Source organism: Pagrus major, chromosome 21 (genome assembly GCF_040436345.1).
Source record: "Pagrus major chromosome 21, Pma_NU_1.0".
NCBI lineage: Eukaryota > Metazoa > Chordata > Actinopteri > Spariformes > Sparidae > Pagrus > Pagrus major.
In genome coordinates, this window is record NC_133235.1 from 5,656,442 (window position 1) to 5,679,080 (window position 22,639).

At 39.9% G+C, this 22,639-nt stretch overlaps 2 protein-coding genes across 4 annotated transcripts in view; one reads left to right on the forward strand and one right to left on the reverse strand.

Moving 5' to 3' along the window:
- The window catches only part of LOC141016438 (nucleoprotein TPR-like), a 33,255-nt gene extending 19,131 nt beyond the window's left edge, over positions 1-14,124 (reverse strand). For 2 of the 3 annotated variants that reach the window (XM_073490801.1, XM_073490802.1), the window contains exons 1-19: positions 13,894-14,112; positions 13,001-13,105; positions 11,731-11,795; positions 10,726-10,816; positions 10,364-10,467; positions 8,924-9,088; positions 8,523-8,615; positions 6,603-6,683; positions 6,382-6,469; positions 6,134-6,271; positions 5,932-6,026; positions 4,931-5,128; positions 4,699-4,806; positions 3,272-3,495; positions 1,818-1,981; positions 1,581-1,705; positions 1,295-1,443; positions 1,025-1,187; positions 167-301 (exon numbers count right to left, since the gene is read on the reverse strand). In XM_073490801.1, coding sequence (XP_073346902.1) covers positions 167-301; positions 1,025-1,187; positions 1,295-1,443; positions 1,581-1,705; positions 1,818-1,981; positions 3,272-3,495; positions 4,699-4,806; positions 4,931-5,128; positions 5,932-6,026; positions 6,134-6,271; positions 6,382-6,469; positions 6,603-6,683; positions 8,523-8,615; positions 8,924-9,088; positions 10,364-10,467; positions 10,726-10,816; positions 11,731-11,795; positions 13,001-13,105; positions 13,894-14,044 — 2,442 coding nt within the window. In that variant the 5' untranslated portion in view covers positions 14,045-14,112. Of the gene's footprint in view, positions 1-166; positions 302-1,024; positions 1,188-1,294; positions 1,444-1,580; positions 1,706-1,817; positions 1,982-3,271; positions 3,496-4,698; positions 4,807-4,930; positions 5,129-5,931; positions 6,027-6,133; positions 6,272-6,381; positions 6,470-6,602; positions 6,684-8,522; positions 8,616-8,923; positions 9,089-10,363; positions 10,468-10,725; positions 10,817-11,730; positions 11,796-13,000; positions 13,106-13,893 lie in introns of all 3 variants that reach the window. The other variant, XM_073490803.1, reaches the window with a different exon arrangement.
- A 395-nt stretch (positions 14,125-14,519) lies between these two features.
- Positions 14,520-22,310, forward strand: odr4 (odr-4 GPCR localization factor homolog). The gene is made up of 14 exons (XM_073491894.1): positions 14,520-14,597; positions 14,977-15,080; positions 15,433-15,549; positions 15,995-16,087; positions 16,977-17,083; positions 17,164-17,200; positions 17,495-17,635; positions 17,720-17,815; positions 18,277-18,324; positions 18,609-18,728; positions 18,814-18,928; positions 20,625-20,828; positions 21,658-21,711; positions 22,204-22,310. The coding sequence occupies exons 2-14, from the start codon at positions 14,982-14,984 to the stop codon at positions 22,272-22,274; spliced, it is 1,302 nt and encodes a 433-aa protein (XP_073347995.1). The 5' UTR covers positions 14,520-14,597; positions 14,977-14,981; the 3' UTR covers positions 22,275-22,310.
- The last annotated feature ends 329 nt before the right edge of the window (positions 22,311-22,639 follow it).

Here is a 22,639-nt window from a genome sequence, read left to right on the forward strand (position 1 = left end):
CAGTCTTTTACTTGAATGTTATTGCCTTACAGCAGCACTCTTGCTTCCCGATGACCATGCTGAATAACAGAACACATTTGCTTATTCTATAAAACGAGTAAAAAAAACAAGGTGAGATGTTTCAGTTGTTCATCATAGAATAAAACATTGTTGTATGATATGGTACCTGTATAGTCTTGAGGTTGGTGAGCAGCAGGTTCTGGTTCCGTTGCTCAGCCAGCATGGCTTCCTTATCTCGATTGAGTCGACTCTCTGCTTGTCTTACCATGTCTCTCTCTTTAGTCAAGTTCTCTACACGTACCTACAGACACACAGGAAAATTAAGGAATTAGCTAATAATTGAAAAATATACAGAAAGGAAAGTGGGGCAGAATTTATAAGAAGTCAAACATTTTGTTTTTTGGTAGTTCAGACATTTATATAGTGACAATCATTTCAATCAATCAGTCAGAGTTAAGAATTAGAAAAACAGAACTCTGCAAGCTGGTTTTTCACAGAGCAGGAGAGATTAATATGTTTGGGTCCTCACTATAAGAAGTTTTATCAACAGACTTTACAGGAGATTTTGCTTCCCCAGTGAAGCGAGAAGAGGCTTTTGAATAAGTTGATGACGATGCATCAACCTCTTTTATAGGGAGAGGATGTCCCTCCTCTTGATGCAGTCGTCACGACTGCCAGCCAATGTGGACTATGCATAGGAGCGTACCCCGTAGTGAGATATCAAGTGAAGTGAATGTTTGAATGACACTTCATTTCAATATGGAAAAAGCTTTAATGTATGACCATCTGCTCAACAACATCACAGAAAGCAAAATAAGTGTAGTGCATTTAATAATTTCAGACGTACAACTACAAAATCTGTTTTGATTTTGTTTCAATATTTGGAGATAAAGAATAGCACCGTTCTTCAGACTTCACCTCTGTTTTATCCAACTTTTCAGCAATGTGAAACTCTCACAGTGCAGTTGATATCTAACCATCATCATCAGTTATAAGTTAAAAAAAAGCTTATTTTCTTCCTCACCTCTTCCAGTGCCAGTTTTTCGTTAGTCTGTCGCAGGTCCTGGCTCATTGTGTGGATGATGTGCTCGTGTCTTTGGGCTGTTGCAGCCATTTTTTGGCTCCTGTCCTGTAGGGCAGAGATCTCTCTGCGGTAGGCTGATACAGTCTCCTGGAGCATCTCGTACCTGACATACACAGAGACACAGCACACACAGTGCACACACACAATAAATATGATGTTCAAGAACTGTACCTTGAAACAGATGCAGCAGCAACACTGGACCTTACAAACCTCTTGTTGCTGAACTCTAGTTGTGAGGTGACCTTGGCATGGCTGGAGCGGAGTTCTGTCAGCTGCTTCTGCAGCTTGTCGTTTGTTTCATTCAACATCCTGTCGTTCTCTGCTTTCTCCTTCTTATACAGGGTGAAGGCATCATTCAGCTTGACACACACACACACACACACACACACACACACAGACACACAGACACACAAAATTAAAGATTCCCCCCAACTTCATATGAAGATGAAGAGAGATGCTGATTTACGTACAGGTGTGTGCAGATGTTTGTATGTACCTGTTTTAAGGCAGCTTTAGCCTGAGCAGTCTGTGCTGACTCAGCAGCAGCAGCTCTTTGAGGAGTAGAGCGAGTAGCTGGGACTGAGGGCCTGACAGGTGCGGGCTGGGATGAAGAATCTGGACCTGCAGACACACATGGAACTTTCATCTCGTTCTGTGAACAGCATTTCACCCACTGTTCCAATCTAATCCATCAGAAAGGCCTATACACAGTTTGTTAGTATTCTGGTGTCACCTTGAGGAGGCAGGCTGAAGCCGGTACTCTGCGTCAGCAGGGCCTTGTACATGTCTCTCTGTCTGGCGCTGGAATCAGCCAGCTGTTTCTGCTGGTTCCTCTGCTCTCTCAGCTGCTCCGCCTCCTTCTGAAGCTTATTCACACTGGCCTCCAGCTCCGACACACTGAAGGAAACAGAGACGGAGCTAATGTTGACAATACATTTCAGATATCTTCACTGTTTACTGATGCTCTTTTTGAGCACTGGACACAAACATTTAAGGAAATGTGTTTGTAATAGGGCTGGGAGATAACTTAAATCTATATCAAGTACTACTAATTATCAGATTTACATCATAAACCAATGTCATAACTTTTTTTGAACGTCAGTGCATGTACCTCCTTTGTTCGTGTTGGCTCACTTGTAATATGGTCTACTTGTTATTCACAATATGGCTGGTTGAACATGTTAGTGGTTACTGTAGATACTGTCAAGGGCTGGGTTTTAAAAAAAGAAATCGATTTTACAATTCAAATTTATCTTTATTTAAAAAGATATGTTATATATATACATATTTGAATGATTCAATATTAATTCATGAAATAATAAATAAAGCGAATAAATAGCCTCGTCATGATACTGGAATTTCTAAACTCAATACAATACCTTAAAAAATTGAGATATTCGATACCATGTTAGATATCACAGGGAAAGAACAACAGCATTTAAGGTAAATTAAATGGGAATATCTGACACTGCTGCCGTGTGCGTCTGTGTGTCGACTTGCTGTCTGAGAGAAGAGACAGCAACAAAGCAAAGTTGACATCAGCATAAATACTGTGGGAATTGAGTATTAAAACCGTTTCAAATATTCAGTATTGATATTTATCGATATTTCAATATTTTTGACACTAATGGAAAGTGTACGGGTAAATCTTGGAAGGCTATCTGCCATACTGATGGGTAAATATTTATACAACAGAGTTAGGTAATATAAAAACTATACAGAGTCTCCATCGCATTTTGGAATCATTTAGATTTTAAGCACAAACCTCAGAAACCATTTAATAAAATTAATAATGTACATTTTCTTGTTTTTAATATAATTAACCAGGTTACAGGGTTGTACTATATACAGCATTAGTTCTCTCAGAGCCTATTCAATATCCAAGTACAATTAGTATTGTAACTGAAATATGCTAAATTGAACAGATACTGAATTGAATCAAGTTGAAACGGGACCTTGTGAATTAAAATTTAATCCATTCAGGAAACCAGTGGTGATACCCAGGTCTACTAATGTCAGTTTACTGACATTTATGGAAAACCTTTCTATTAGTTTGGGTCAGTAAAAGATTCATAATTAGATTTATTGTATTGGATGTGTGTCAAATAGAGCTGTGTCTGTCACCAGCAGAATCAGAACCTGTATCGGCATGTACTGTAAATGGTGAACAGTTAAAGCACTTGTTACCGTGCTGATGTGACTTGGCTCTTCTGTCTGTCCTTCTCCTCCTCCAGTTCCTTCAGCCTTCCCATCAGGCTTTGGTTCTGTCTCTGCAGCTCCTCCACACTGCGGAAGGAAAGCTGCCGTGAACCGATGACCTCAGAGGTGCTGGAGATGTTGGTGGAGCTGCCGTCGCCCTTGGTGACCCGATTACCTCTGGCTTCCTCCAGCTCCACCAGAAGAGTACAGACCTGGATGAACAAGACCAGTCAAAAGGAATTTTTTATGATATTCTGTATTTTGATTATTGTCATATTGTTGTATCATTTCATCAATCCACTGTTCACACTTTGTTAAATAATTGTATGAGATAAAGTGAAAGAATTGCACAAAACAATTCAATCAAAATAAAGTCAAAAATCTGTTGTGTTGTGTTGCAGTTTCTTCTCCTATTGATCTGCTGCACTCTTGTATGCTTGTATAATCCCACTGACAGAATTATGAAGAGACACTACAGGTGAATGGTGTAACCATTTTAAATGAATAGATATCACCATTAATCATCCCCAGTTGATTCATTTAAAGTGCATTACTTTGCATACATTTCAATAACAAAAATCTGAACAGTGGATGGAGTTCAAAGGATGGAGTTCAAATGGAGTTCAAAATTTGTGTTTTATTTTGTTAAAATCCATTTTCTCCATGTTTTTAGGAATAAAATGTTTTATAAAATCAGGCTACGAATGATATATGAACTGAGAATAAAGACAGAACTAAAACTGGAAAATTGTGTGAATGGAGGGCCACTGAAATGGAGATTTCTGGTTCAGTCTGAGAAAAAAAAATACATTTTTAGATATGTACTGTCAAATTCCATACATTTTTAGAACAAAAATGATGAATTTAACTAATACATTTCATTAACACAACTATTATTATTTTTATATTGCAAGTTTCCTGATATTTTATGTTTGAATATGCCAAATTATTCTTACCTAATTAAATATACACTTATTAGCATTAACGTCCAGAACAGAAGTCTGAACTAAAATAAACACCTAGATGTGTAATTTGGATGTGTTTTTTCTTTCTATTGTTTTTGTAGTCACATGACCTGTCAGGTAATCCCTCTGTACAGGTATTTATAAAATAAAAGACTGAAAACACTTTACTGCCTCTGTACTTATTTCATGTTGGAAGAAGGACTTGCACCCGGAAACTTCACATGGAGGTAAATAAGTGTTCATGGGAGTATTCTCAAATGCGCAAATTCTATTTTTGTATTTTTCAGATCGAAGCATGATAGCCCAAAAATCTCAAATTGACCAGTGCTTGAAAAAAAAAAAATACATATTCTACTGTAGCGTTTGCTCTAATTAAAATCAAAACAGATGAATCTAACTGCACTATTTGAAAGTGTGTATTGCTCCCTTTGTCTGTATATGTGTGTGTACCTGTGCAGATGTATCCTCCAGCTGTCTCTCCGCCCTCAGTTTCTCTCTCTCCAAGCTTTCACAGCACTGCTTGACCTCTTCTTTCTCTTTCTGCAAACTGTAGATCTCCTAATGAAAACAAGTAAACAAAATACACATTAAGCTAAACAGAATACATTGTTATCTAGAGTCTTTACATGATAATACTATAGAATGTTCACAGACACAGAAGGAACATGAAGTTATCCCAGACCGTTCGAGCTTGCTCCAGCTTGTTGCACAGGGAGGCCATGGATCTTTGCATGCTCTCATACTCTTCTCTCTGACGCTTGAGGACAGGAGCCTTGGACTCAACCTCCTGGACGATCTCATCCAGCACTCTGCTCACCCTCCTGCTCTCCTGCTTCTCCAGCTGAAGATGCGTCTGACACTCTGCATACGCATTATACAGCTAAACACAGGGACAGAGGAGGAAAAATCAATACTTGCTACAACAAATACACAACAAATACACAACATCATAGTATTTGTCAGTGAGAGTAGTTGTTCAGCCTTCGTTATAAAAGACATACACAGGGGGCAGAGTGCCAAATACTACATATCAGCATTAAATACTGTGGTTTTCTGTGTTTTACCCCCAAAAGTAGAAAATTGGCCTTTTAAGGTTATTCCGTGCACGCGCTTATTATGTCACCAGCGTGCATTTGGTCCTACGGACCCTAGGAAGAAGGAAGCAATGTAGTTTTTCTTAGCGGGCAGGGTGATGGATGGTTCGTTGGTAGAGTTACGGCATTACTTTTGGTGTCCAACTCAGGAATTCATGTAGTTGTGCTGTCCAAAGTTGAGATTAGATTTTCACCCCTGCAGGCTTGAATTTTCCGATGAGTTGAAAAGACTGACTCATCATCACACCTCGCATGTACTTTATGGTGCACTTTGTGAACGTACAAAAAATGATTGTGCGTGTGACAACTCCGCTGCTACTCCTTCATCCTTGGGGAAACACTGCTATGCGGAACTTAATTTAACCCAATGGTGGCGAGCAGGGTCAACAGTGACACACAAGACAAAACATAACTTAATACTATCGGTTAAATTAAATGACTACTAAATGAAAGAACTATAATTATATAGTTATAATAATATATGACACAAAAAACTAAATTGTCCAAAGATGTGGTATAAAATAAGACAACGGTCCTGCTGATATGAGTTGAACCATGTCACCCAGCACTTGTGTTCCATTAAACTCACATCAAAGAACTTCATGCCAGGCTTGACGATGGCAGCGATGGCAGCTGCTGATGGACACATGGAGTCCAACTGCTCCTCAGTCAGAGAGGGTGCGCCTGGAGCAGAACACACACATGGGAATAAAGGTGGTCAGGTTTGTACTTGCACACACACAACTACATAAAACTGTTTGATATAAAACATCTTGTGTGTGTGTTCTTACAGCAGTGTTTGCCAGCAGCCTTCATCGTGGCATTTTCCAGCTCTTTCTCCATTTTCTTGGTCTTCTCTCTAAGCTCTGCCTCGAGCTGAGTCTTTAGCTCCTCTCCCTCTGACACCCTCTTTTCTAGAGCCTTATTGGCTGCAAAGACACAATGAGCAGTCACCCCTTCAATTTCATGACATGGATTTACATTTTGCATGTGTGCAACACTTTTCTAGATGCCTGTAACTTTAAAACTGTAGTTATACCTTCCCCAGTTTCTCTAACCAGCCTACTGAGCTCTTCCACTGCTCTGCTCAGTTCTTGGTTCTTGGACTCCATGTCTGTTGCTGCCCCCTACAGGGAGAACAAAGATCACTTCTTGACTGCTTACAGGAAATAACATGACTACAATATGGAGATAAAGCCTAGGATAATTTATTTTTAAACATTTAGAAAGTATTCTGTATCTACATGTAGTGATTCTCACCTTGTAAAGTGAAGAGAGCTTGACATGAGCGTTGAGCTCATTGCGGTATTTCTCCTCCATGGCACTCTGCTCGTCTTTAGCCTGGAGAGACATGCACACCATATATACTATGAATAACACTACAGATGTAGTTATACCCGCATGACTTTTAAGGCTACATGGCCTGACTGACTGATCGCAATGAACTTAATTATACGCTAGTCTTGATTTAAAAAAATTAACTGAAAGCTAAAAGCACAAAGTTGATATATATATTAATGTGCAAAAGTTTTAGGCAGGTGTGAAAAAATGCTGTAAACTAAGAATGCTTTCAAAAATGGAAGTGTTTATTTTTATCAATTAACAAAATGCAGTGAATGAACAGAAGAGAAATCTAAATCAAATCAATATTTGGTGTGACCACCCTTTGCCTTCAAAACAGCATCAAATCTTCTAGGTACACTTGCACACAGTTTTTAAAGGAACTCAGCTGGTAGGTTGTTCCAAACATCTTGGAGAACTAACCACAGATCTTCTGTGGATGTTGGCTTCCTCAAATCCTTCTGTCTCTTCATGTATCCCAGACAGACTCGATGATGTTGAGATCAGGGCTCTGTGGGGGCCATACCATCGCTTCCAGGACTTCTTGTTCTTCTTTACGCTGAAGATAGTTCTTACTGACGTTGACTGTATGTTTGGGGCTGTTGTCCTGCTGCAGAATACATTTGGGGCCAATCATATGCCTCCTTGATGGTATTGCATGATGGATAAGTATTTGCCTGTATTTCTCAGCACTGAGGACCATTAATCCACCAAATCTCCAACTCCATTTGCATGAATGCAGCCCCAAACTTGCAAGGAACCTCCACCATGCTTCACTGTTGCCTGCAGACACTCATTATTGTACCGCTCTCCAGCACTTCGGTGAACAAGCTGCCTTCTGCTACAGCCAAATATTTCAGATTTTGACTCATCAGTCCAGAACACCTGCTGCCATTTTTCTGCACCCCAGTTCCTATGTTTTCGTGCATAGTTGAGTTGCTTGCACTTATTTCCATGTAGGAGGTATGGCTTTTTGGCTGCAACTCTTCCATGAAGACCACTTCTGGCCAGACTTCTCTGGACAGTAGATGTGTGTGGGACCAGTGGGACCCAGGTGTACCTGGGTCCCACTGGTTTCTGCCAGTTCTGAGCTGATGGCACTGCTGGACATCTTCCGGTTTCGAAGGGAAATAAGCTTGATGTGGTTTTCATCTGCTGCACTAAGTTTCATTGGCCGACCACTGCGTCTACGATCTTCAGCGTTGCCCGTTTCTTTGTGCTTCTTCAAAAGAGCTTGAGCAGCACATCTTGAAACCCAGTCTGCTTTGAAATCTTTGTCTGGGAGAGACCTTGCTGATGCAGTATAACTGCCTTGTGTCTTGTTGCTGTGCTCAGTCTTGCCATGGTGTATGGACCTGTGACATGAAACTGTCTTCCACAACCTCACCTTGGTAGAAGAGTTTGGCTGTTCCTCACCCAGTTTTAAGCCTCCTACACATCTGTTTCTGTTTCAGTTAATGACTGTGTTTCAACCTACATGTGAAATTGATGATCATTAGCACCTGTTTGGTATAATTGGTTGATCATACACCTGACTATAATCCTACAAAATCCCTGACTTTGTGAAAGTGTGCCTAGGAATTGATGCTGGTTTGAAGGCAAAGGGTCGTAACACCAAATATTGATTTGATTTAGATTTTTCTTTTGTTCGCTCACTTTGCATTTTGTAAATTGATAAAAATAAACAATTATTATTTATATTATTGAAAGCATTCGTAGTTTACAGCATTTTTTCACACCTGCCTAAAACTTTTGCACAGTACTGTATATACATATATATCAGCCTAGAATTTCATGGACAGACAAGTTTTATGTTTTAGACATATCTATATATCTGACCTGCTTCAGTTTGTTGTTGAGGTCTGCGGCTCTTTTAGTCTGACTTTCAGTGGTTTCCTTCAGAGAGGTGAGCTGATTCTCCAGTCTGGTCACCTGTTGATGAGACAAGTCATTTGAAAAGAGATTAGATTTCTGGACGTGTGCGACATAATCTACTCTAACAAATAACAGTTCTCTCTGTTTTAGTGGGCAGTTTTAGGGTCATGGTCCTGTGACGTCCCAATATGTTTTTTTTCAGCTGCACTGACTCAACAGACCAAACAGACTGTTTATGTGGAGGAGACCAACACAGATACTAGCATAATTATAACACAGTCAACAGAAATACCATTAGCAGATTTGTGTATTTATCTCACAATTAGATCAGCGTATAGTCTCTGTATGTTTTGTCTCTGTGTTACCTGCTCTTTGCTGTTCCTCAGACTGCCCTGTAGCTCCAGGATCTCTTTGCCTTTCTCTCTGTTGGTCTTCAACAGTTCTTCAGTTTTGGTCTTCAGCTCTGCTGTTACCCACTCTATTTTCTTCTCCAGTAACTCTTTTTCCTGCTCCATGCGCTTCTCCCGGTGCTACAACATACAAACAGAGGACATGTTACAAATGTGACACATGTGGTTGACACTTCTAAAATAAAAGTAATTATGTGCTTCCAATAAAAATCACACTCAGTGCTAGATTTGTGACCGCTGGATCAATCAACACATACATTTGGAGGGTTTTTCTCGCTACCACTAAAGGAACTGATGTGGTGGCGGTCAGGAACCACAAACATACAATTTTGCCATACGTAAGTGGAAATTTTAAAATACAGTACCTGGCACACCAAAAGGAATTAACCATAAAATATTGGAGGAAGTGATATTAGCCAAAAAGATTGTTATGACTGGCGGAAATCGGCTTCGGACTTTGTGTTTCAAGAGAGTTTGTGAGGTTTTTAACTTTTTCTTTTCTTTGAGGCACCCCAGTGATTGCTGGACAAATTGCAGCTAAATAAAATCTAGCGCTGCAGCTAACGATTATTTTTTTATCGATTTATCTATTGATTATTCTATTTTGTCATTTATATTTCAATATCTTATTCAATCATCAACAAACAAATATGACAACGTATGCACTGCAGGGCATTATTCCCCAACAAAAAATAACCTAGTCTTAACTGGTAATCTGTGTAATCCTGTGTCTGTGTATTCACTCAGTTTGACATTGTGCCCCAGTTTAAAACAAAACTGTGGATGCAGACAATCACTGTAGGACCGGAATGTTTAAGATACTGTGGCAGAGGCATGACTGGAGATCATATACAGAGCAGAACGGGTCAGTAGCAGGGCATGTTATTTAGCATGGAGAAATACTACAGAGGGACCACAAAATTTCTGTGTAGTGTTAAGTTTCCCCTTTCACTTCAGTTTGGTCTTTTCCCCCAGTTTAAAACACAGTAATGATCTGCCTCATCCTGGTTGTTTACTGTTATTTTTAATCTGTCGATGAGGACAAACCATCAGTAGAAGGACCAGCATGCTAGTAGCAGAACAACATAGCAAATTTGTCTTTCAACAAACTGATCAGTGGGCGTCCCCAACACATCACACACACAGACCATAGACTGACACTCCCAAACCTGCCGCACCGCCGGATCCAATGTGAATCCAGCCCCCCCGGATGCTTCCGCTTCAAGTGCTCGAGCATGGCAGTAGTACTGCTGACATCCTCCTCACTGACACACGTTACATAAAGCGATGTATTCACGTAATCGATTATGTCAACGCGTCACAGCAGCCCTAATAAAATCCCACATGAGCCTCAACACTGAGCTGCAGTGGTTCCCATGATAATCTGTTGTGTACCTGTACAGAAGCTTCAGTTGACTGTACGTTATCCAATTTCAACTGCAGCTCCATCTTGACTTTGCTGGTCTCTGTCAGCTTCTCATTCAGACGCTTCACATCCTCTGCAAACACATGGACACACAAAATTCACAAAAATAAACCAGACAAATTTATACTGTGGTATGCTGTTTGTAGTCCTACACTGGGCTGTAGAAATTAAATGACCTTGACATGAAAACAGAAGACTCTCTGTAAGCACTGTAACCATATGCCTAAAAAGAATAAACATGTGTGTTTATGAAAACATAACACAGTATCAACATACAATGAAACCAGATTCTGGGCTGTTTCTGTGCTTGTGTGTGAACCTGATATCTTACCACTAAGGCTTTCCACTTCCTGCGTTCTCTTCTCCAGCAGCCTCGCCAGCTCTCTCTTCTCTGCCTCGATCTCATACTTGGCCTTGGTTTGCTGTCCCCACACACAAAAACGAGGGTTACAGATGTAACCACGGTTCAGCGACACTGCCAGAGGCAGAGCTTATCACTGGATATCTTCCATCTCACGGACGAGATCAAGTATTTATATCAAGTCACGTGTGACCTTTGATAACCCACGACCAGGTATAACTTACAGTATCATCCTCGCGATCAGTCCGACAGTCTTTTCACAGCTCTCAAGATTCAGAATGACTGAGAACGCTGGCAGTCATTCATAGAACTACATCCGTAACTTTTGTTCTACTTCACCCTTCCTGCTTATGACTGGATGTCTTGTGACAACAGAGTCCCGATGAATCCCGAGTGTCTACCTCATAAGGAAGAAGCGGAGGAGCTTGGCTTAAGAACCACACCCAGTGGATGGGGGGGGTGGGGGTGGCCACATATACCTGATCGGGGGTCATGCGAGGTCACACATAACTTTGTCGATATAAATACTCAACCTGCAACTCAGTGAGAAAGGGTGAAATAGAACCCCACCTTATAACAACAAAAACAGCAACGATAATAATATTTGAAAGAAGAGAAAGAAGAAGAAATAGGAAGAGGAAAAGAAGAACAAGAACAAGAGTTTGTAGAAAATCAAGTTTGGTTGTTTGACCTAATTGGTAACAGTCCTCTAAAGTCAATTGTATGAGTTACATATATAGATCCATTATCCATCCATATTATTCAAACGGAATAATAAAATCAAATTAGCTCAGATATGACTGACAATTAAACCTCTATGTCAACAAAATCTTCACCACACATTCTACATTTCTGAGCTGAAAGGCTTTAAACAGGTGATTTTATTAAAAAATGTGTAGGCTATATGAAATTCACTCTTTGAAAAAGAAGAAAGAAATGACAGAAGACCGTCATGAGGTGCTTGGATAGGTTTACCTGTTGTGGTGGTTTGTCTTCAGAGGTCTCTCCCTCTATTCCCTTCAGAGTGCTCAGCTCTTCATCTGCACAGAGAGAAGCATTCGACACAGTTCACACTCAGGGCCAGAAGGGAGACTTCGCTGGTTCAAGTTTTAAAACTAAAGCTTGTTTCGCCAAAGCCAAAGCTTACATAGCCATCTCTGCATTGTTTAAAGGTAACAGCACACTGGATTAAAAATAAAATGACAATGAAATGATTATGAGGTTAAACATTGACTGCAGACAATAAACTACATATAAATACAGTACAGTACCACATAATTAAACATGATTAAATTAATTATCTGTTTTGATTTTAGGGCTTAACTGTACTGTAAGAATAAACTAGTTTCAAAATCATATCAAATACAAATACTGGGATAAGAGTGCCAGTAGCAAATACAGTCGTAGCAGAAGGCCTATAATTAAATCATTATTGGACCAAACTTCAGAAATGTTTTTGTGACAAAGTACTTTGTGTTCCACTCATTCCATCACAGAAACATGAGTTGTAGAAATCATTGGAACTGTAGACTGCCATGATATACATGCTCTTTACGGTATGTAAACTTTTGGCCAAGACTGTATATGCTGTATGTTCCATACTAATAACATTTACAAATTTAAGCTGGCATTCAGCCTTAATCTGATGCTCTTTTCATCCAAATCATTGTGTGACCTCTGTAGGAACGATGTCCTCTGACTATTGTAACAAAACTGTTCTTGCATAAAGGGTTTTTGTCATTGATCTTTCTGAAACCTGAAAACAGGACACTGGGGTACTGTACATATCTTAAACCAAATGGGCCTCAACATTTGAAATCAATACTATAACTATACCATCAGTCAACACATGGAAGCTGTAACTCTTATCTGTAGAACAAAGCAGATAGAGCAAATACTGAACTACCAGCCTTGTTCTATGTTAACCTAACATGCAGCACTTGTCTCTGGATTGTAAATAACCTGAATGACTGTATCCAAGACTAACGGACTGCATTAGAATTTCCATACGAAGAATTAACAAAACTTTTACATTTTCAGAAGACTGCATACCTATTTGTGCCATGTGGCCATTCTAAAACCAAAAGCATAGAGTATGAATTGACGTTTAAAAGAAATAAGAATTATGTTTATCTGAGTTGAGTCTAACAAATGGCGATTGATTATTTGTAAGCATTGATTCCCCAATAACCAAAGCTAAGAAAGTGTGTTGTAGTTGTAGTAGTAGTGGTGTGTGAAAGCTCACTCAGTTTTTTATTCTCCTCCTTGAGTGTCTGCAGGTCTCTGGTGGCAGACAGGATCTGTTCCTGACTCTCTGCCAGTCGCTTGTCAATGTCAAAGTACTGCTGTTCTGTAGGGGCAGAAAAACATGCAACAGAAATACATGAGAACACACATCATACAACTTAACGACTACAACACACAGACAAATGTAGTTTTATGCTATGTATCACTGCTGTCTGGTGCAAGACGACAGTTGGAAAGAGCATCACCTGCAGCTGATCAGCTTTGTAAACTGTCATTATTTTGTGCAACTGGTGTGCACACTTGCCACAGATTGTTAGTTAATAAGCCACATATCCAAATCTAATCATACACAGGTAGCTGCAGATAAACATGAATGATCATCATATTGTATATCGACAATTCTCAGTGGAACACTGGTGCAATCTATAGTGCTGAATGAATTCATGGGAAACCAGAATTGATCCAAAAGTCATGATTGTGAATTCAGCCGAGCTGCTTCTCAGCAACATGGTGAAAAAACGCCATGTCAAACTTCACTATAATGTATAGTAATGTAAGGCTTCCTCAGTTAACAGCAAATATACACACGACAGACATTTGACAGATATTCTGGACGTGTTCTTTAATTCGGCATTCATTGCCCATACAGTAATTAAATCAAATATCAAGCTGAAGAACAGTTGGCATTGCTAATTCTCTTCCGCCAAAGTTAGCCTTAACATGACAGGGTAGCTAACCTGTTAGCAGGCTATTGGATCACACACGACATTGATTGTTTGGCCGAATTTCCCAGTAGACAGTTTATTTGTATGCTGGAGTGTGATATGAGGTTTTTGTCATAGTTTATAAGAAACTCTGCCGTCTAATTTCTACATGGCTGTAGCTACTTACCGCTGTCTGCTTTGAACCGCTCATGCTGTGTCTTGAGCGCCTCGTTAGCATTTTGCAGCTCCGTTACAAACTTCTCGAGCTTGTTCTGGACGCCTTTCGGGAGTTTGTTCAGCTCCGTCCGCTCCAGGACCTGCAGCAGGACGGCCGCCATTTCCGCCGATCCCCCCTGAAAAATAACAGTAAATGGACCCCAAACTCTGGCAAAATAGTTTTGTACTATATGCCGTGCGTAGACCCTCTGATAACTTGTTAAGACACTGTCAAGCCACACTCATACAAAGGCAGGATATCCACTCCGAACTTTCAAAATAAAGCACCCTTTGACAACCTAGTTAGACCAGGCAGTAAAGTGGAAACAAGTGGGATGGATTTGCTTTGACTAAACTAAACTAAACTGCTGCTTTTGTTATAAAGACATAACTCGGTGTCATTGGAAACCCTTGTCCCAAATAAACCACTGGTTTTAGTGATTACTGAAAGTTTTACTTGAAGAGAAATTAACCATGTTCCGTTCGCTGCTTGTCTTTTGTTGTGAAGCTTGACCATCAGACCTTCCGTAACCCCGCTACGACAGAGACGTGCGACGGAAATACATCACTGAACTAAGCGTCGCTGTAAAATGAGTTTTTTGCTCTGCTGACGAACCACTGCCAGCTGTCAAAATTTTCTGCTTCACATTTTACCCACTGTCTTGCTTCAGTCAGGTATTTTCCTTTACGATATGTCGTTAGGTTCTTGAAGTTCAAGTGGTTGGAACCATTTTCAATTAAATTAGAAAAGCAAAGCTAAAGCTAGCTAAAGTTATAGTGGCAGACAGCCCCCAACCATACAATTTAACGTTGAGCTTAAGTTTACGTGGTTTAACTAGCAACTTGTTGCTTGTAATTCAGCCAGCAACTGCATTTTTCTAGATAACGCTAAACGTGAAGTCTTTGTTAAGTCTTTACTTGTTTAGTTGTGTTTTCCTTTTCCACAGTCCCCTTTGCTAAAACTTTCACATTGCTGACAGGGATAAAGAGAACCTGTGACTATGTTGTCTCTGTATGTGGTACCACCTTTTCATCTCTCTCACACTCTCCTTAGGCAGCATGGGTCGTGGCTATATAGTAGAAGATGCTGTGGAGGGATATCTGTCTCAACTATGTGAACAACAACCAGGTCCAGTCACAGGCCTGCTGATTGGACAGGTAAAGTTATCATTGACATCTGTCTGTAGATTAGCTTTTTCCCAGTGATCCTGTCCTGTGGTTGCCTTCCGCCTGAGAATATACCAACAAACTAGATGTAATCATTAAAACAGCCAGTTATCACTCACTGCAATAACAATTTTTCATTCATAATGACAGAGGAAATAGCCACTTTACCTGTAAGGACAACACCTTCCAAGCTTTAGAAACATTTCTTCAGGATGTAATATATCTGTTGCTTTTGTTCAGTGCATTGGAGTATTGCATCTCTTAATATGATATGATGTAAAAGAGTATGTACTTAATGTGGAGTGAAAAGACAGTGATTGGTATTAATGACTAAACATTTCAGAGTTCATCCCAGAGGGATTTTGTCATCATGGCAACTCGGACACCACAAAGGGAGGAGTCTGCTGCAGCAGCTGGGAGCTCTGTCGACAAGGAGTGGGTGACAGAGCATGCTCGACAGGTAGGCAAAGAGGGACGAGGCTCTATCCCAATACACACCCAACGGTATTAAAGTGCGTCTAAAAGTTTTATTTGCATCATAACCCAGTGTGTGGAGGGTTAATAGAATGCAGTGGCCAATTAATGTCAATTAATGATCATAAGTAAACAAATACAAAAAACAATAAAAAAGACTTCCACAGGGTTGACATTGTTGCATTACAAATACATTTACAGTCTCATGTAATGATGTAATTATAGAATCAAATACATGGAGCTGTATATGTTTAGTAATTTACAACAAATGGGTTATGTCCATTAGTGTTAGATGGCAAAGCTGAAAAGGTGGAGTAGCAACAAGACAACTCTGGTTGCCAGAAAAGGTATAAAAGGTTTTGCCAGTGTCTGCAGGCTTTTAAAATTCTGTGTTACAGTTTACATTTACTACTGGTTTGATCCTTTTTCAGGTGTCTAGGATGCTCCCCGGGGGCTTGTCTGTATTGGGAGTCTTCATCATCACTGATACTGATGCCAAGGACACACTAACCCAACTCCGACAGGTGAGATTCATATACACACACTGTGTGTGCACATGATGTACACTCTCTTTAGGATGCATTAAGCAACATTTGGCCACTAGGGGGCTGGAAATTATTAAAATAACCTGACTACATGTCATTTACTTCTAACACTGTTGTGTAGGTAGCTGGTCAGCTGATTCACTGTCATCAAATACTGAAAATGCATTTTTGATGAACGATAGCAGTAAGTGCTGAACTTACTGTCGAACACATTGCATTTTTTTCTTCTATAATAAAAGTCAACCCGTGTTTCACCGTTGTGAAGCAGCAGCAGTAGGAAATGCTCAGTTCAGTAAATTAACACAATGCTTTTATTGTAAAATGTCTGCTGTAATCGGTAACACAGGTGTTGTCATAAGTTTTTGAGTGTTTGAATTTCCTCACACTCCTTCAACAGACATGACATACAGATTTAAGAACAAAACAAATTAGAATAGTAACAAAATTGACATGAAGGTCAGTCTAAACAGGTGGGTCTTGAGCTGCTTTTTTAAGGTGTTCCCAGTGTCCACAGATCTTGAGTCCAAAGGAAGAAAGTCCCACAGTGATGGTGCTATAACCTCCAAAGCACCGTGTTCTGTAGTTTCAAACCTGGAGCAATTAACAACAAACAAATACTAACCAGAGCATTCAGCCTGGCCTGACCATGCAGAGCTCTATCAGCGATCGTAAGAACCTAGAAGTGGATTCTGAATTTGATGGGTAGCCAGTGAAGAGAGGATCTGTGTAACGTGAGACTTTTTAGAGGACTTGGTCAAAATCATTTCCACTCCTGACTTTTGCAATATTTTTTAGCTGATTTAACTTATTATGTGCATGTCCCTGTGTTTAATTATTCTTTTTTTTTGTTTGTACCATCTGTGAGTAGCTGGTCTTTGCAGTGGAAAACCTGATCTCATCGGAGTATCTATGGATCCCTGCAGATGACGACGTCACAGACTGCGTCACACTGCACGTCAACCCCAAAACCAGAAAGTATCCTTTTGCATAGCCTTTTCATTGGATCAGGTAGCTACCAGATACTGTGTGGGATATTCTTTAACCCCACATATCAGAACCATCTGCAGAACCTTTGACGTCAAAGACCCCAAGGTTGGTTAACATCTGTCAAGTCAGCTTCAATCTGCAGTCATTATCCTTAAGTCATTATGTATTGCCTTTAAAAAGTACTTAAGCCCCTTCATTTTTTTCAATGTTATAATGTATAAGCCTCAATGCAAAATGTTGATTATTGTTACCTGTACAGAAACATTTCAATGGTCTATTGGTCGGTTAGGAGCAGTTGTTTTAACTGACTGAAGAGCTCTCACACTTGACATAATATTTAGATTTAAACATGGAGCATTGTGTTTTTATCAATAATATTAATGTCACTGGCTGTTGCAGAGCATGGCCAAACCTGCAGACTGGAAGTACCAGTCAGGTGTGTGTTCCTCCTGGGGCATGGTGTCATGTTGTTTAAATGTGGACATGTTGGTACCACTACCAACCAGAGCCGGTACAGAGAACATGGATACATGTCTTAAGGTTGGTGAACACACTCACACGACACACAGAAAAACATTTTGAGGAATTTCAGTGGAACTGTTTTTAAGTCATGCTTTGTTTCAGGAGGGACTGAAAGTGTGGGCACACCACATTCAGAGTGGAGCTTTTCTGATCGATGGGAAAAAGCTGCCAGAGGACACAGAGCTCACAGGCGGACAGGTTGTATGAATCTATACAACAAATAAAGCAGTTTATTAAGCAAATCTATAAAACCTGTATTTATTCTTTACTTTTTTAGGTAATTTGCAGACTGACAGTTGGGCTTTCTCATTGCTATCCTATTGTATTATAAACTATTTTAATATTAATAATAATAATCTCACATTAAACTTTTTCATTTTGCTATTATTTACTCTTAGATTGTCTTATTATTGTTAATAAACATCCTCTAAGGACTCATAAGGGACTTATACTTATTAACTGACACTTATTACAAGGACCTTGGTATGAAGCATTACAAGCGGGCCCTTACCCTCCCTGGGCTTATAGAGGTTAAAAAACTACATCCAGTAAATGTACTAAAACCTAAAAGTCACCACAATAATGCATCTAACTGATTCTCTGGATTGTGTGAGACAGGAGTATAACGTTAACACGCTGTGTCCAATATTTGTCTGTAGAAGAGGAATGTGAGGCAGACGTACACAGCTCAGCTGCTCGTCACACCGGTGAGACATAAACACACTCACAAACAACTACGTGCTCGCAACATGTAGTCGTTATGACAGCTGTTTATAAAAATGCAAACATGTCATGTATATTTGTGGTAAGTACCTACATTTTTCACACAACCATACTGTATAAGCACTTGATTGCATTGTCAATCACTCCATTGTGAATGCTGCTTTAGGTTTTGGTAAAATAAATGATCATGGCTGGAGTGAAGCTACTAAATCATGTTGACTGTTTACATGCTGTTCATAAAAGAGAGCCATGATTTCCTGTGTGTTAGGATGACCACAGATTACCAGATGTGGTCCAGCAGTGTGGAGGCAGCGTGTCAGTCAGAGGAGTAATCCACAGCAGAGCGTACCTACACAGCAATAAACCAAAGGCCAGACTTGCCGAAAAGGTAATGCTTCAATTTAGCAGACAATGTCAAATGAAACCAGATTGAAGAGTCCATCATTTAATCATGAAATCCTCACCATGGACAGCTGCTGAAGAGGGATGTGGTTTCTACGGTGGCCACAAGGGTTCAGATGGTGCTGGAGGAGCTGCAGGTATCAGAGGAGGAGAGCAAGGGCAGCAGCAAAGACAAACAGCAGACAGGTACACACACAAACACACACTCAACAACACACACACACTCACACATACAGGCTTTTGAGTGGGCAAGCACTGTGCTGGGTCAGGTAGGATGTTTACATATTGTTTTATCTTTATGATAAAATCTTTCGAATTGTTACCCGTTACATGCTAAATTGTAGCGTAACAGTATTGGCATGGGTAAAAAAAAAAGAATAAGAAAGTCATTCAGAATTTCAGTTAAACAGCAACACATGTTTATCTTAAGTTAGCTAATATTAGCTAACCATTAGCTACATAACCATGAGCTGACTAACATTAGCTCCTACACAAACACACACACACACATACACACAGACACACACACACACACAAACTAACCAGAGGTCGCTCCACCAGTCATATGCCTTTGGCTTACGGTCAAGGTGGTGGGTGGGTTTGGAGTGGACCAATCCCGGCAAAGAGGTAAAGTAGGATTTGTAAGTGTATAGAAAGATCTGCATTGGAAGCTCAACTTTGGGCAAAGGATTACTTTATAGAAGTCAGTTTAACAAGACTCAAATTCAAGCATTACAGTTCTGGGTGACCATTACACAAAGATAGATATGCATTGTTTCCCAACAAAAAGGATCCAGCATGAACATGAAAAAAAAGGAAAATAGTTTATCCATGTACTTCCAACTGCAGCTCTGTAACTAAGTCAATAACGTCTTCTCACAAATGACAAGGCTGTATGTGTGAATACAAATGTCTGCATTAATTGCCCTGGAAATGCCAGCTCCCTAATCCTAAATCTGGGTGAGCCACATGTGTGAATAGATCAATAGACAATTATCTGGAGTGAATGTACAGGGTTTGTCAACAACATGTAATCTTAAGTGCTGCTTTAACCAACTTTAATGCCGTGTTCAGACCAAACAGGAAGAAAATATTAGCATTACTCCCGCAAGTAACATGAATAAAAATAGCTGCGAACCACATCAGCATGAACCCAAAACAAAGAGATTTCTCTGTGATCTGACTGCAACAAATGGATCAGAAGGACGCTGAAATAACAACATCATAATGCTGTCTTGTAAAAAGCCTGAATTCATGCATCGTCAGGTCTGTCAGCAAGACGACAAGCAAACAACTTTTAAAATGCCTGTTCCCTGACTGGAGTTTGGATCGAACAGAGTTTTACAGTGCTGAGACGTATTTCCCAAAATGGCCAGGTAGTCTGACTTTCTCGCTCACCTCCCTCCACAGCAGCTCTTTTTCATCCTGTCTTGGTACGAGTAGATGTGTTACTGTACAGCTCTGGCTGGCTTGTATGTAATCTAATCATTGCGTTTGGTCTGAAGGCAGCATAACACATATTCAAACGTAGACTGTGAAATGCATTGTTAAAGTTCTGCAAAATATCTGCCCAGAATATTTCCCTGCTTCATCTCTCGTGCTTCCATGCGGCCCGGTCACGCTGCTGCTGAACAGAGATCCAAAATGCTGCAGCTTTCTTTCTACGGTGGGCTCTTAGTGCGCGGAGTGTAACTGTTTCGTACTCTTCGCTGCTTGCCTGTATATTACTTTCCACTCCTTTGTTGATATTGCAATGCATCAGAATATCTGTAGTATTAATATCAAAGCAAAAACAGTCATCATTACAGAGAAGTCTGTAGCCTGCTATCCCTGTAGGGGATGCTTTTCTTACTAACTCTGACTCTTTACGTCTGTCTTTCAGAGCAATTCTGTCTCCCTCGGCGTATCTTCTGTCCAGTAAAAGTGAGCGGGCCGGTGTGTGTGTGTGACTACCAGTTCAGTGACGAGGGCCAGTCTGAGGTGACCGAGAGGCTGAAGGAGATGCTGGACATTGACGCAGCCGAGAAAGACCTAGATACCAGGCAGGAAACGCCTTCTGAAATCATAAAGAAAGATGTCGCAGCAGGTAGGGAAGTGTGTGTATGCACTGTATCTATCATGTTGTTCATGGTCTTAGTTTATAAAATACACATACATCATTTTGCACAGTGACAGTCAAACATTTAACTGAAGTGACAAGAAACATATTTAAGAGGAGGCAGACTCAACGTTTGCTCTGCCAGAAATTTGTAAATGTAAACTTTCCTGCTCTCCAGTGTCACACTCTCAAACACCTTTACATTTTCTCAGGCTGAGGAGGAAACACTGCTTCAACCACATATTCCTTCAGCCCCAAATCAGTAAAGCACAGAAATGTTTTGTTAGAGAAACCTTAGTTTCTGGTCATGTATACACTTGACATGTCCCTGACATGGTTTTTTACTGTTGTGCATGTGTATGACAGGATGTCAGACAGGGATAATAATGCTGTGGCATTGAAAAAATAGAACATTAGTTTTGTGTACTTGTATCCATGAAGTGTAACTTTAACTGAAACTGAAATAAAATCTAAATAAGCCATTTCCACAGTTGAAGAGTATGTTATTTATAAAATACAGGCTGACAGTGAAGAAAGGCAGTGTGCACTCTGATTAGCATCTCTATGCAGTTGGTCCTGATATCTTGACCACAAAAACTCAGTAACCCCTCTTCTTCATCAACATAGCACTTCTAAACAGACTGCTTAGGACCTTTAATTGCTGGGATCACTGACCATCTGCATGTACAAGTTGTATAGATCATTACAGGCGAAAGGAGTTCTCTGACTTCCAATTTTAACTTGATTTTGTTCCCCAGTAACCAGGTTTGAGTAGCTGAGGTATGAGTTTCTGAAATTGTGTGTTGTGTGTTTCCAGAGCCCACTGTAGAAACAGTTGAAGCCCCTGAGCCCAAGAGGAACAACTACGTTGGTAAAATACATCACGATATAACGCCTACAGTTAGAACGACTCTCATAATCTCACGTACAGCCAAGCAAAGCAAAAATTTGATACACATGGGAACTTCTGCCACCTCTTCAGGACATAGCTAACATTACTTGACATTACTACTAATTATATGCTACTATATCTAAATCGAGAGTTGGAGAAATATGTCTTAGGAAGATCAAATTAATAAAGCCCTCTTAAGAGCTATTATAATTGGTTTTCACAAGTGTACAGTAAACATATTTGCCTGATGTGTGTTGTTTGGGCCCACCCCTTTCCCAGCATGCACTGTGCAGGGAAAGACTTTCTTCATATAGGAAATGGAAGGTGGCAGAATTGAGTGTTCGTCAGTCATTTTCTTTAGTTTTTGACTTTTGTTAACAATTAACTACTTGCCATAACAACCAAGAGGTATGATGTGCATGTGTGCATGCTTGTATGAGCATTGTCATGATTCCTCTCTGTGTTGTCTAGGTGTTGCCATGGCTACTGCTGCCGCCCTGCTTGCCACTGCTGCCTCGATGCTCTATCTCAATGATGTTTAATACACACACCAAATAAAGTGGTTATTGTAACATTTCTGTAAAGACTCCATTGTTTTAATGAGAATATTCAGTAGTGCAAACATTTGGGATCAACAGTGTTCTGGAATTTTTCTAATTGTTTTTTGGTGAGTTCTACTATGATGTATATATGTATGTATGTATATATATATTCACATACACACACATATATACATACATACATACATACACATATATACATATATAATGTAAGCAATGTTTTAAATTATTATAAAAATATGAAAGGGGTCACGCATAGTGAAAACCCTGCAGAGAATTGTTACCAACTCTTCAGGTTAGAGAAACCATTAGAGTGGACCAACTGAGTTGTGTATAGAGAAGAAAAA

Excerpts from the sequence above, each read along its gene's own strand:
- odr4 (XM_073491894.1), top strand. The coding sequence starts at position 14,982 with ATGGGTCGTGGCTATATAGTAGAAGATGCTGTGGAGGGATATCTGTCT. Across the intron at positions 15,550-15,994 it reads TGACAGAGCATGCTCGACAG|GTGTCTAGGATGCTCCCCGG; the intron begins GTAGGCAAAGAG and ends ATCCTTTTTCAG. Across the intron at positions 17,201-17,494 it reads TTGACGTCAAAGACCCCAAG|AGCATGGCCAAACCTGCAGA; the intron begins GTTGGTTAACAT and ends TGGCTGTTGCAG.